The following is a 15,522-nucleotide window of genomic DNA, read 5'->3' as shown; positions in this document are numbered from 1 at the left end:
CTCTGGCGCTGTTCTCCGGCTACATCGGCCGACTCTCAGCCTGCTGGAAAGTGACTAAAAAATGCCCAGAAGATTCTTCACTTTTAGCCTTAGGCTCCTTGGACAAAACCCAGAAAAACCCAAAAGGGAATTTCTCTGATTTTGAATTTGGATTTTCGGCCTCTTGGGCGCTGCTCCTCGCCTACATCTGCTGACTTTTGGCCTGTTGGAAAGTTCCCAAAAACTATCTAGAAAATTCTGCCCTTTTCGCCTTAGACTCCTTGGACAAAACCTAGAAAAATCCAAAAGGGAATTTCTCTGATTTTGACTTTGGATTTTCGGCCTCTTGGGTGGCTAAATCAACCTCTGCGTATTTCTGGCTGCCCAGAAAACACGCAGTCCCTTCCTCTGCGTGGCTGGCTGAGCTGTGAATCGCTGCTAGAAACTCCTACAATCTCTGTGGAACAACCTCCCTAGGGCAGGCACAGATGGTCCCCCGAAGTAGAGGTTGAATCTTCCCTGCAGAAGACTCGTGGCTAAATAGCCGGTAGACTCGCTAAGCAGCAGAGCGTACAAGAGTGAGTTTGTTTGTCAAATATTCAGAATGAAAACAAAATGAGAGCTGATCTCTCTTTATAACTCCTTGGGCCCCCTTAGCCTCATGTGGGCCCCTCCATCCACCCATTCGATTTTCCCTCCAAGCATATCGAATGGCTAATTCGAACTCCTATGTGGGTGGCCCCCACATTCCACTAGCAGCTAAATAAAGTCCATTTGGCCCCTAAGTCCCTAAGTTGAAAGTGTGGGGCCCTCTTCCTTAGTAAAAAATGTGCAAAATTGTGTAGCACCACCCTGTTCCTAATGTGTTTGAGAAGGGACATGACAGTCCTCCCCTCCCAAATGTCGCTTGCCCTCAAGCAACCTCAAAGCTGGGTGCTCCAAAATACGCTCACCCTCCCAGGTGGCGTCCTCATCTGGCAAGTTCTTCCAATGCACCAAACATCGCTTATCCTCAAGCAATTCCCGTACAAGCACCCTCTCTGACTGTGGACCCCCACTATCACTGTAAACTTCACCAGTATCCCAAATGTGCCATTCTATCATCCCTGATCGTTGTACTATCCTATAGTGAAGGAGTCCCTCGATACCAGGATCCCAAGCCAACCTGATCAACATGAAACCCCCTTTGCTCCACTCACTATCTTGCCAGATATGGGCATTAGAACCTCTGTCTCTATCACCAATAAGTAGAGCATCCTGACGCTGTAAAACTCTGCTCAAATCCTCATGAAGCTGCTTTATCGAATAGTCCATCTCATGTGCTACAAGAGTAAACTCCTAAAGATGCAATCCAATCCTGGTGAAATTGAACCCTCGTCTATCGGGCCTCCCCTGATCTCCTCCTGTCGATCACCCTGCCACACCGGTGAAGTTCCCCACTCCATCAATGAATCAATAAGCCTAATGGAAGATCTGCATGACCCTCCCCTGTAGAAACCAGCTCACCTCTACGGGTAGTTGAACTGCTCAGCCTTGTTATGCCAGAATCCCCTGCCCATCGCAGAAGGAACCTATCTTGCTGACATCGTGACACTCTGGTCATGAATGACTGCCTAGCATGCTCGTACTAGAACCTCCTCTCCCATAACTCTCGACCATAATCTATGCAATGATCGAGGCTAGGCCAATCTTGCCAAAGTGACTCAACAGTGCTAGCGCCTATCACTCCATGGCTAGCCCAAATCCTGAGCAACAATTTGCCTTGTCCTATAGTGAGGACTTCGGTGATCGCTCACGTGTCTACCTCTGAACGAATCAATCCGCTTGTTATCCCGACCGTGCTCATTGAGGAGTAGAGTATCTCGCCAATTCATTGGATCCCTGGATCCCATAACCATACTGGAGGTCCACAAACCCCAATCCTCTCTATCTGTCGCTGTGATATGCTGCTAGTTGTTGGGACCCCTTTGTGCCTCGTCTCTGCCTCCTGTAGGTATCCAATAGGTAGGCACTGAGCATCAAGAACCCGTGCTGCAAATATCCAGTTGTTCTATGCCTGCCAAATCACACAACGAGATCTGCTATCCTAGCTCTTGATGATGTGCTCGGGTACTGCCAGAAGCCTAGGCATCATCCTGCCAACAAGGACTACGGTCCTCCGCTCCTCATGCTGCCCTAACGCCTCAATCTGTCCAACTAAAAAAGCACCATGTAACTCCCTCTCGGTCACCTCCCCAAGTGTGAACCTAGGGGTGGAACATATGCTACCTCGACAATCAACCATGCCATCCCTAAGTCTGTAATCATCAACTTGTACACCTACCAAGTGTCTCAACTGGAGAGTCTCCTCTTGGCCCATGACACGTGGTGTCTCATCCGAGTGCCTAGGGTGAGTCCCCCATGCCTTGTTGCCTGAATGGAGAGTGTCAAAGTGAAACAACCAAATTCTCTGCGATTGTAAGCAACACTGGAGGATGATGGGTGGGTATGTCCCAAAGAGTATGATCAAGAGTTTGCTGGAATGCTCATGAGTAATCCTACAAACGACCCTCTGTCCGCCTCGGAACTGCTGATAACTCCCTTGAGGCCCTACCTCCACTAAACATGGTGTCCCTAAATGCTCGACAATGTCCTCATTGATCTTAGGTGAGTTGCGTCCAATGGTACACCTACTATCCCTGTCCATAAGTCTCCTTGGAGGCAAAGCTGCAAGAGGCTCTTGCACTGCATCATGTGTCACTGCATACCACCAAGTACCACCACACTCCATGAAATGCCACTGTACGTCGCAACCTATCCTTGTACACCATTGGATACCCCTGACTAGGGTTATACCATCCTGTACCCTCCTGTTTCCTGCCTGTGTCACTGCACCTGTCACTCCCCGCACGTCCTTAATGTGATGCGAGTCACTCCTCCTACCCCACAGTGTAAACCGACATGCTATGGTATACCACCATGTATCTCCATGCTCCTCTGCAGACCATTGCTCCTCGCTGCATAGCCCTGCACACCATTGGGTGCTATGGCCTAGAATTGGGTCTGTATGCATCAGGCCACATCCCTCTATATAACACTGAATGCTACGACCTGACTTTGTGTAGTCTTGTGTACCACTACCTACTATCATACCACCCTATAACATATGGTATCTTGCATGTGCCAAATTGTTCGCCACTCTGATAGTGACACCACCATGACACGCGTCATGTCCCCTCGTCCATTCTGGTAGACCTGAGCACCCTAACTCCACTCCTGCTAAGGGGGATATCTCTGCTATTCCGATCACCTGTGAACCCTGAGTCCTAAACCTCAATGGGAGAACATCGTCTCCATACAATATCTGGTTTGGTGGCCTACCCATGCCACCTCCTCGAACTAGCTCCTGCCAGAGAATGTTAATCATCTTGCGCCCCCATGCGCAACCAACATGCCAAAACAACCAATGGATTTTGCTCACAAACCACTTGGCCACTAGTGTCAACTGGAGCTCCCCTAAGGAATGCATGCTCTCAAGCATGGGGTTGACTACCTCATCAATGCCATAGCCATCCCGCATCTCTGATATCGGATAGGAAGCCTCGCCTGGATCTCAATGCCAACTTGGGCCTCCAACACCCTCAATGTCTCAAAGCTCCCACTGAGCTTTACTTCGAACTACGACCATCTCCATGAGTCTAGCCCACTCCACCGGGTACCAACTCAGAATCTCTCGCCATCCAACCCGAAGAGAGGGATCGAATGCACAAATTCTAGCACATAGAACAAGGCCGACATGCAGATGTTTCATCTTGTGAAACTCTGACCATCTCATCCCACTACTCAGGTCAACACATGAGATCTGACTAGGTAGCTCTGTCTCTCTCTCTCCAATGGGCAAAGGTGGCCCAACAGTGCTGCTAACCTGGTCATCCTCTTTGGTATGTCTAGACAACTCGACCCCTCTCAATCCAATGCGTGAGGATGGGTTGATAATGCTGTAGATCCTGTCAGTGTGCATTTGAAGCGAATTGTGCTGAAATCCCAACGTGTGGTCTCTATGCTGCCCCTCATCACTGGCTAGCCCAAAGGATGGTTGCACATCCTCCTCCATCATGGGCTCGACATGAGCCTTCAACTGCTCCTACCTAGACAACCCATTATGCAAGACATGCTCATCAGTCAGTTGTAGGTGACTATCGTCCGATAATTGTGTTATAGATCTGGATGCCTTTGTATCTATTGGCTCCTCATCAACAGTGGGGATGTTTCTTGACACTTCATCAATGGATGGTCCTATGGGTGTATGCTCTACTTTCTCCCCTAACGTGTCAACTGGTGCTATCAAAGAGGCCTCGAACAATGGTGACTCTTGTGCCACACTGGGTATACCAATGTGATCCTCACACTCTTGCGTGTCCTCTACCTCATATTCAATCTCCTCCTCAGGCCCCTGATGTCTAAGACCAAGTCTCCACTAGCAAAATTGTCTCCTTGACTCATCTTCTAACTGTCTTTGGCCTACTTGCTCCTTTCCAGGAGATCTAGTGCCCTGATTCTATCGGCTTTTCCCACATAGTGTAGATGGTTGTACTCCCACGGCTTGTGCACCTCTAGTGTCTATGTTGTAAGGACAAGGATGGATCTGGTCTGACACCTTCCTCAACTGAGCCAACCTCTCATCACTCCAGCGAATTCCACCCCAGAATCCTTGCATATTGAATCTCTCTTGAGCCATGGGTAGTGTAATGTGTAACTTGTCACTGTGCATATATGCCCAAATCTTCCATGATCTTATTGGTTACCCACAGTTGGGCCAAGATCATGCTCTGATGCCACTGTAATGTTCCTAAACATGAATTTAAGTGATAAACCAATTAAACAAACAGTGCAACAGTGGAAAATTAAAAACATTTAGCAAACACCCATGAAACACTGTAATACTGGAACTGCTAAGCCATATATTATGAAATATGAGAGCATGAGTACAATATATAAATGGAGTAGTGCACCTGGGCTTGTCTCAAGGACAAGCTGGACCAAACCCAGGTGGTAGAATAGCTGCAAAGATGGCTTTTCAAGTGTTGCTCTACTATGCACTGTGCTGTGCTAGTAAATCACTGATTTGCTGACTTCGACCTGTTGGAAAGTGCCAAAGAACTGCCCAAAAAATTCTGCCCTTTTAGCCTTGTGGACAAAACCCAAAAATCCCAGAAGGGAATTTCTCTGATTTTGACTTTGGATTTTCGGCCTCTTGGGAGCTGCTCTCCAGCTACATCTGCTGACTTTCGGCCTGCTAGAAAGTGCCCAAAAACTGCCCAGAAAATTCTACCCTTTTAGCCTTAGACTCCTTGGACAAAACCTAGAAAAATCCAGAAGGGAATTTCTCTGATTTTGACTTTGGATTTTCGACCTTTTGGGAGCTGCTCTCGGCTACATCTACTAACTTTCGGCCTACTAGAAAGTGCCCAAAAACTGCCCAGAAATTCTGCCCTTTTAGCCTTAGACTACTTGGACAAAACCCAGAAAAACCCAGAAGGGAATTTATCTGATTTTGACTTTGGATTTTCGGCCTCTTGGGTGACTAAATCAACCTTTGCGTATTTCTGGCTGCCTAGAAAACACACAGTCCCTTCCTTTGCGTGGTTGCTTGAGCAATGAATTGCTACTGGAAACTCCTACAATCTCTGTGGAACAGCCTCCCTAGGGCGGGCACGGATGGTCCCCTGAAGTAGAGGTTGAATCTTCCCTGCGGAAGACTCGTGGCTAAATAGCCAGTAGACTCGCTAAGCAACAGAGCATACAAGAATAAGTTTGTTTGTCAAATATTCATAATGAAAACAAAATGAGAGCTGATCTCTCTTTATAACTCCTTGGGCCCCCTTTGCCTCATGTGGGCCCCTCCATCCACCCATTCGAGTTTCCCTCCAAGCATATCGAATGGCTAATTCGAACTCCTATGTGGGTGGCCCCTACATTCCACTAGCAGCTAAATAAAGTCAATTTGGCCCCTAAGTCCCTAAGTCGAAAGTGTGGGGCCCTCTTCCTTAGTAAAAAATGTGCAAAATTGTGTAGCAACACCCTGTTACTAATGTGTTTGAGAAGGGACATGACACTAGGGCATCTCTTCTAGGGCAGCATATCCTCTTTAGATCTCTCCTACCACCAAAACCCAAAGACAAGTGGAGAGGAAGAGATCACAAGAGGTGTATTTAAAATGACTTGCAAGCCACCTCTATTTATAGTGCAACGTTGAGGATAGGTGGGGGTAATTTGGTTGCTGGCCGACCTTGACGAATTGTCACATAACACAAATAAATTCATATCTCCATGAATACATGTCGGAATCGGATGATCTTTAGATCAATCCTACACCTCTTGACGAGAGGAATCCAAGAAAAATATCAGCTGCCATGAATAAGAAGATCCACATGGAGTTTGGCCCTAGTTTCCAATTTTAACAAAGACCCATCGTTTAGGCATGACTCACATATTTGGAAGTGTATTGCACCTTTTATGCACTTATACATATTTGGAGGTGTGTTTCGCTTTTGATAAGTGTTTTGGGGTGCGAGCATTTTGTTTGAGCCATTTTCTACATATTTGGTGGAAAGCTCTTTGCACGAGGAGATGCCATGAGGCATTGTAGACATGGTCAATCACTTAATTGAAGAACAATTGCATGCTTTAAGAGGATCTCATGAAATAGAAATATAACAAGTGGCAATGTGGACCTATTCAAAGCATTTTATCGAATAAAAAAGAAAAATAGTTAGGGAGCACTCCATGTTAGGAGGATTCTAGGGCCTTCGAAGGAAGTAATATTTTATGGGAGAGTGGTTTGGAGTGAACACTATAAAAGGAGATGATTCTCATTTGTCAAAGGCATGGTTGGAAGATAGGGATTTCGCCTCCAAGCACTTTGTTGAATACCTTTGGGGGGATTAGAAGAATGGTATTGGTTCAAATTATGGTTTCTTCTTCTCTCTATATTTTCATGGATCTTTAGGGATTTTGCAAGAATTGCCACTAATTTGTTGCTGGAGTAATCTTTGTAGGACAATTTTGTCTCAAGAAAGGAGATTAGGGTTGAGGTTGTTAAGGTTGTTAAACCATCTCTAATGCTTGATGTAATCTTAAACCATTGAAGGATGTTGCTGTTTGTCATCTCTATTGTTTGAAGAGGCTGTTGTTGCCTTCTTTATTTATTGTTTGTGTTGCATGTGATCTTGTATGAGTTTCCATGTGATTTGCATCACGTTTGATGGATATTTGCAGTGAGTTCCTTGGAGATCTTGGATTGGCTTGGGGAGATACACCTTCATTGAGCCTCCTTCTCCTTAGCATTGGTGATCTTTGGTTTGGGGGAGTCTCACTTCTCTTGGATGGATGTGCTTGCTAGTTTGTGGTCTTCTTACATGTTTCCTTGTTGATCACCCCTTGTATGCATATTTGATGGTTGTGGAGCATGCTATTTCATCATGGTATCATTGATATGCTTATCTTGGATATGGATGATGTTTCTATCCCCCCCCCAAGGGGTTAGACAATGATGGTGTTAGGAAATAGATGTTTCATGATTTTGGGGGTTTGTTGGTGACTTTTGCATGGGGATGTGGTATTGTTAGTGTTAGTAGGAGAGGGTGACCAGGAGGGGATGTTCTACATGGTCCTCTTGTTTGATGGGTGGTGGGGACATACTTGATGATTCGATGGGTTAGCATTCATGTTGTCCTCTTCTTTTATAATGTTGATGTGGTTAGGTGATGGATGTGTTTTGGTGGCATACTTTTACTTGGTGGGATTTCCCTAGGTACTGACTTAACAATCTAACCTATATTATAGGGGAGCGCTCCCCCCAAAGTGCTTTTCTCTTGAAGCATGTTCCTAGATGAATTTTTTTGGAAGTTCCCTTGGGAGCGTGCCTCTTGAATGCTCACTTAAAAAATTGCTCCCTCCTCATTTTGGGAGTGCTTAGGGAGCATTGCTTCCATAACACTCCTTGAGCAATCCCAAAATGCTCTCAGGATGCTACTAAGAGCAAAAAATTGCTCCTGCAAGGTGAGGCGCACTTGGATTTTTTTTGGTGTTTGGGAACCAAATCAAGGTTCCAAATGCTTCTAAATGGCATGGATTCTTTTAGGATTAAAACACTCGTTCACTCCTATTTTTGTCATTTGACTATCTTTGCTAGGAGGGTTTTGAGTGGGGTTCTTGCTAGTTCTTGAGGAGATTGAAGGTTGACATAGGGAGATTGAAGAGCTTGGAAGGAAGATTGAAGGCTGACATAGGTAGATTGAAGAGCTTGGAAGGAAGATTGAAGGCTTACATTTGTGAGAGTTTGGAAGGGAATTTGAAGGTGTCTATAGTCATATTCAACCACCATTGGAGAGCAAAAGAGGTAGGATTTAAAGCTCACTCCTATTTTTTTAATATTTTTTGCATGTGTTGTAAACTAGTATATTACATTGTTGAATACTTGAATGCTCTCTTCCCCTTTCCCATTTCTCCTTCATCATTTTTCTGAAGACAAAATGTTATTCTCAACTTCAAGATTCAATAAGCATGACGGGTATGTCAATGTGATATATCCTTTTGATTCCTTTTTTTTATTGTGAAAAAGTGAAAAAGTGATGATTGAAACTAGTCTCGTCAGACTCGCTTTTTTACGAGGATAAAAAATATCCAATCATTTTTGTCACGCAAGCCCTAGATCTTTGGATATTGGAAAAATATGAAACTACAAAAACTAGTAAAGGAATTTGATGAAAATGAGTTTGGGAGGGACCTTGATCAATGGTAATTCCTAGACGCATTTTAAATGAGACCAATGTGATGGAATATTGCAAGATCTTAAGCCTCTAGTTCCACAAGTGTTACTAGGGGCTAACAATGCACCAAGGTTGAAATGTTTCACTATTATAATATCCATCAATCCTTTGAAAGAGAGCTTATAATAGAGCACAAGTTGTGGAAGTGCTCTCCATTCTCTCCCTGTTCTTCCTTTACTTCTCTCCATTCACCTAACTTGCAATTCCTTACTGATCATGTAATGGTCAAATAGGTACAACATAAGAGATGCCTCCATTTATGTTTGGTGTGTCCAATCAAAATGCACACTGCAACATAGCAATACCTCCCATCCCTTCAAACTTTGTTAGATGATTATCAGGATGTGTTTGAGGAGCCTCAAGATTTTGTGTTGTAGTAGAAGACTGAACATACATTTCTATGGGATTGCTTCCCAATGCATCTACTTTCTTGAAATTGAAGAATTTTAGAAACAACTGAAGTAACTTTTGGAAGTTGGACACATTCAACAAAGCTCTTCCCACGCTGCTCTCTTGCCTTCATTACTCCAAAGGAGGAGTAGGATGAATGGTGGTTGGTTGTGGATTACATTGCTCTCAACAAAATCATGGTTGAGAATAGTTATCCTCTTCCAATAATTGATAATTTGTTGGATAATTTTGTGGGGGCACACTATTTTACTAAATTGGACCTCTATGCATGCTATCATCAAGTTCGCGTGAAGACTAGTGCCACTTGTAAAACCACTTTTAAAACTAAATTTGATTTGATGGTTATGCCATTCGACGTTAACAAATGCTCAAACATTGTTTATGAGGCTCATCGATGATATATTTGGGTCCCATTTGGGATGTTGTGCTATCATATATAGATGACATCTAAATCTTCAAATAGACTTGGGACAAGCACCTCAACCATGTCCACATCATTTTGGATCTGTTATGTATCACATATTATAGTTGAAAAGTAAGAAATTTTGTTTGGGAAAATTGTTGTTCATTATTTGTGATTTCTTATATCCCAAATTGAGAATAAAGTTTTTTTTTCAACATTTTTTAAACATGGTAGTAAAAACTTTTTTTTTTTTGGTTCTCGGGGTACATTTCAACCTTTTTTCGCAATGATGTTAAGGATAAAATGTTATGAATTAGAAAACCCTTAAAATTTTCACAATTTTTCAACCATGGAATTTAAACTAAAGATCATGACTACAAAAAAGCTTAAGTTTTTAACATAATTCAACCATGGCATTATGAAAATTTTCTGTGAATATTTTTTTTTAAATGAATACTTGAATGAAAGAGTCATTATACGAAGAATAATTTTTTTTTTCAAATGCTAAAAGTACAACAACTTCAAAATCTTACCCTAAGACAACTTGACACATTGCAACAAAAATTTAAAAATAAACCATCAAATTGACAAGCAGTATAGGCGAACTAACCCATTCTAATAAAAGCTTAAAGACCAACCATTAAATTGACACATTGTGGGGTTGGACTTGATAAACTATAATGAAAACTTTAACGAAAGACATCTAGATCCAGGGAATAGCACTCAAAAGTTCAAGAATGGAACTTTACAAGGAGATCTACAGTGTATTCATTTAAGAAATTCTATAGACCTAGAGCCTGCTGAACAAATCAAAATGAAAAACTATTCAAATTATCAATCAGTTTGTCTATCTCAGAACCTTGATGATATTGCTAAAGATGTTCTTGAATTAAAAGAGCATATCAAAAGGTTGCATCAGACAACAGATAGTTTGCAAGAAGGATATGATAAGAAACTAATTGAAATCTCGACTCAGTTAGATACCATTAGCCGTGCTGTAACAAATTTTCATAATGCTCTTCCTAGACCACACTCTCCTCCAGATTTCGAGGCAGTAGAACAAGGACCAAAATTCACTTATCATAGACATAAATCTGATTCATTGTTTCTTAAGACAATTATGAAAGAAGAAGAGGAAACAATAGAAAAAATCAGAAAAGGTTCAGATTTAGCAAGAGAGAAATTTGCACTAGTAAGTGATAAATTATCTAGTTTGGTTCTAGATATAAAAGGAAAAGAAACTGCCCACAGAGAATCAGGTGAAGGACCTTCTAAGTCCAAAAGAGAAGAGTCTTTTCAATTTTCAAATAAAAATGCCAAGTTTACAGAAGGAGATGTATCATCTCAGAATCAATCCAATCCTTTCACTAGATGGACACAACATCTAGCAGAAACTGATGAGAAATCAGATCCAGAATCTTTCCATAGTATTGGGAATGCTCTATTTATAAACTTTGATTGTTTAAATAGAGATCAAACATTGATCCTCCTACAAAGAATCAATACTTGGGCATCACAGAAAAAGGCTGAATCCAAACAGCCTTGGAAAGATGTAGTCATCCAAATCACTTGGGCACTAACAGGAAATGCTCGCCTGTGGTGGGAGCATCTAGATAAATCAGAACAGATGGATATCTTAAATAAAGATGATCCTTTAGAAGCCATACTCTTAGCACTGTCGCATGAATTCCTTGGAATTATACCTTCAGATGAGTCTCATTATGCTTAGTTATTCATGAGTCAAAGATTGTGTGATCTTGACTTTCTCACTAAATATTATTGCATTATGCAAGGACTTTATTATAAGATTCAAGACCATGAGAATGTGGCATATTTGTGACACTATATTGCTTCTATGCCAAGAAGAATTCCGAAGCTAGTTACGCAAGAATTAGCTAAGCAAAAGATTTCTATTGATTCTCTTTCCCTAGCAGCCTTTCATCAGCTTATCCTCACCATTCTTAGAAATGAATGCACAACATACAAGAACAAAAGAAATCTAAAAAGCCAATTAGCCTTTAGTCCTCAGCTTTGTGATTTGTTTTCAGAAACATATAGATTTGGGTGTTATAAAACTCCGAAAAGAAAGCCTTAGCAGAAATTCCAAAATTGCAACTGCTCTAAACCCAAATGGAAAGGTAAGAAGAAACAATTTGTGCCATAATATGAAAACAATAGAAGATCCAGATATATTTTCAGAAAGAAAAGGAAACCTACTACTACTGATAAAAGAAAATGTTTTATATGCGGACAAAAAGGCCATTGGGCTAATAAATGTCCATCCAGGAAGAAAAAGACACAAGTCAAACTTTTCAACTTGTTTTCTTCATCATACAATCCAACCGAATGGGAACTAGTTTCAGAGTATGATTCTTCAGCATAATGTTTTTCAGTATATAGTTCCAGTTCAAATGATGAATATTTAACACAACATTTTCAGAGATTAGATGTAAATATTAGTGATGATGATAACAATGATGATTGTACATTCATATCAGATTGTAAAATGTTCTCAGGATATAATATTTCAAAAGAAATTAGTCATCTTCAACAACAGATTGATAAATTGTCTCCTAACCTGGTTGTCCCAAGAAGCAGGATTCAGGAAAGGATAAATGAATTACAAAAGAGTGTTCCTCTTGTCAGAACCCTTTTACCAATTGAAGAAAGAGAAGATTTACCTCCTAATTATACTTCTCTTAGAGGAACTCTAGAAGACTAAATCAGTCAGGTTGAGAGTAGAATCAAGAAAAAAGTAAATTTAATAGCCACAGCGGCCAATGGCATTAAGCAAGACATCCAATTGCTTGATGAACTGAAATCTCAGTTTGTCACTATGATGACTAAAGCAACAGATCTTCCACTTAAACCCAATTATGAAATTGAATATCTGAAAACCTCAGATTCAGAAAAAGGATTTGAAGAAGCTGAATTAAAAGACATCAGTGGAATTGGAGATAGATTAGTCATCCAAATTGGCATCAAAATATCAGGCTATAAACGTTATCATCTAGATGCTCAAATTGACACAGGTGCAATGAGCAATTGCTGCAAATACAAAGCAATTCCATCATACTATTGGCAGCCAACACAAATCCAATTCAGAGTGGTCACCCAAAAGATCATGAAGGTCTATTTTGTTGCTCCAGATTTTCCTATCCTTTTGAATAATCTGGTAACATATGTTACATTATACAATTATCATGCAGGTGTTGATATTTTGTTAGGACAGGATTTTGTATAGAAATATATGCCAATTATTGTAGATAAGAAAAGTTTAACTTTCACAGTCCAGCGTTCAAAAGTTCAGGTTGCAGCTAAAGCAGTTTTATCATAAAAATTGATCCTGACAAAAAACAAAAGATATGGAAATTTCTCTCAAAGATCTCACAAAAATTCAGAAAATTATCAAAAATGCAGATCTCCATGCACCGGAAATCTTGAAAGAAGTGCTTGAGAAACTCAAGCAAAATTGCATGTCAGAACACCCTGATGCATTTTGGTTAAGAGAAAAATATTTCATCACACTTCCATATAAAGAAGGTATGAAACAAACCCCACAAAAGGCATCAACAAATCACATGAGCCCTTCTAAGCAAGAGCTATGTAGACAAGAAATTCAACAGTTTCTTGACAGAGGTCTCATTGAACCATCAAAAAGCCCATGGGCATGCCCAACCTTTTATGTGAACAAGCATTCAAAACAAAAATATTCTGTCATAAACAACCAGAAGAAAGGAGGAAAAGTTTTGCCTTAACCAATGAGGAAAATGATCATAAAGGCCAACATCCTAACTGTAAAGATTGCATACAAATCTTTGTACCTCTCAAATATTTTAAGATGTACAGTGTCCCCAAAGGAAAAACAGATCACAAAGCTGAGGACTAAAGGCTAACTGGTTTTTTAGATTTCTTTTGTTCTTGTATGCTACGCATTCATTTCTAAGAATGGTGAGGGTATGTTGATGAAGGGTTGCCAGGGAAAGAGAATCAATAGAAATCTTTTGCTTAGCTAATTCTTGCGTAACTAGCTCTGGAATTCTTCCTGGCAGGAGGTGTTAAGGTCTGGTCTGACTAATGGATTGATTCCAAATTGAACTATGCCCAGATGAACATATTTAAATCCATTTTCTATTTCCCATTCAATGTCTTCTTTACTCAGCAGTGGTACTTGATAAATAGATTGTCCTACTGAAATTGGAACATTTACAGAAGTAAATCGAAACAAACTTGCAACTTTAAATTTGAACATAGGAAGTTCATAGATTTTTTTGACATCTATATTGGGTAGTGATAAATTTGTTGAGGATCAAATTCCCGTGAGGTTATTCTTGCATTATAAATAGGATCTGATTCTTTCTTATTGAAATATTTCAAGAAAGCCCAACATTTTTCATGAGCAGCTTTACGCTCTGGATTGTTTGATAAACTATAAGAATTATTAGCCATTATGAGAACAAAATAACTTATACACCTGGAAAATTCTTGTCGCAGAATAACTTGATTAAGCGTAACTCTTCACGCCCTATCAGCGCACTCCACGCCTTCCTCGGCTTAACCAACGCTTCAACAAGATGGACTTATCACAAATTACGACAACAAGAGATTTCACGAATTTCTTTCCCAATGCACATGTAAATTCTTCTTCACGAAATACAGAATTTGCTTCGATACCAAGTATTCAAAAGAACATAGGAGCAGAAGAACACGAGAGCACAAGAGTAAACACAAGAGTAATGAAATTCTATTCCAAAAACTGCCTCCCCGATCTCTTCGAGGGTATACATATTTATAGTTTCTAGATTAGGTCCCATCCAATCACTCTATCTTCAGAGATAAGATTTGGTGATTATACTAAAGATTTCGGATCTTTGGTACACAGACCTTACAAAGACCATTATTGTCCTTAAAGTTTTACATAGTGGAGATTCTTTATGGAGAGAACCCACTAAACACCAAAAGTAAAGATCATTATTGTCCTTAAAGTTCTTACATAGTGGAGATTCTTTTATGGAGAGAACCCACTAAACACCGAAAGTAAAGATCATTATTGTCCTTAAAGTTATTACATAGTGGAGATTCTTTTATGGAGAGAACCCACTAAACACCGAAAGTAAAATTTGTACAAGAGAAAAGAGATATGCTCTTAATAATATCCTTTCGGACTACGGTCAGAGTCATATCCACTTGGAGGAGAATAATCTTCTTTTTCTGAAGAGTCTTCATGGAGGGCTGGCTGGGCCCCAGGAATAACCTGATCAAGCCAGTGAGGGGCAAATTGTCCAAGACAAGCGTAGAAAGGACTGTACATGAAATGATGATCTAGCTAATAAGCTGGAAGACAGGTATCTCCAAAAAATTCTACAGCCAAACGGAACTCATTCTGAGCAGTGAGGTTGACTGTTGTAACTCGGTGAGATAAACTAAATGCAAAGATGTTGTAAGCCAATGCTCCTTCCTGCAATTCAATTCTGAGAAGATTAATCATAGCTTTTGCAGAAAGATTTTTGATCTCAGAAGTTCTGGGAGAAAACGTATAGAACAAAACTTCTAGCCAAGGGCTCCAAGTCCTGTAATTGCTCATTATATCTTCACAATACATATAAACATGGATTTCCTTGTGTGTCTGAGCAAACTGGAGTATGCCATAATATTCATGCCACGTGAGAGCAGGGTCATAAATATAAGCAATGTGTAAATTTCCAGTATGGCCAAAATAAATATGGATATTATTTATTAAGTTCCAGTTGATGTCATATGCAATTCTTCCATTCTGAGAATTATACCATTTGAACAAAATCATTTGTTGAACTTCAATGGGAAGTAATTTGATCTTAGTGACTAGACATTCCCAACATAATTCATGCCTGCAATTTGAACAAAGTTCAATCTAGAATCTTTGTTTCCTGGATTTAGAGC

The 15,522-nt window shown here is 40.6% G+C and overlaps 1 protein-coding gene across 2 annotated transcripts in view; it reads left to right on the top strand.

Moving 5' to 3' along the window:
• Nucleotides 1-15,522, top strand: part of LOC149219542 (uncharacterized) — a 103,651-nt gene that overhangs the window by 39,550 nt on the left and 48,579 nt on the right. The window contains exon 3 of one of the 2 annotated variants that reach the window (XM_089382617.1): nucleotides 14,098-14,237. The exons of the other annotated variant lie outside the window; for it this stretch is intronic. Within the exon in view, the coding sequence (XP_089238743.1) occupies nucleotides 14,098-14,237 (140 nt within the window). The remainder of the gene's footprint in view (nucleotides 1-14,097; nucleotides 14,238-15,522) is intronic. 2 annotated transcript variants of the gene reach the window in all.

Source organism: Pinus tabuliformis, chromosome Q (assembly GCF_031772625.1).
Source record: "Pinus tabuliformis cultivar Carrire ecotype Pingquan chromosome Q, CPIR1, whole genome shotgun sequence".
Classification (NCBI taxonomy): domain Eukaryota; kingdom Viridiplantae; phylum Streptophyta; class Pinopsida; order Pinales; family Pinaceae; genus Pinus; species Pinus tabuliformis.
The sequence above is the reverse complement of the archived record's forward strand: the minus strand, read 5'-3'. Positions and strand labels throughout refer to the sequence as shown.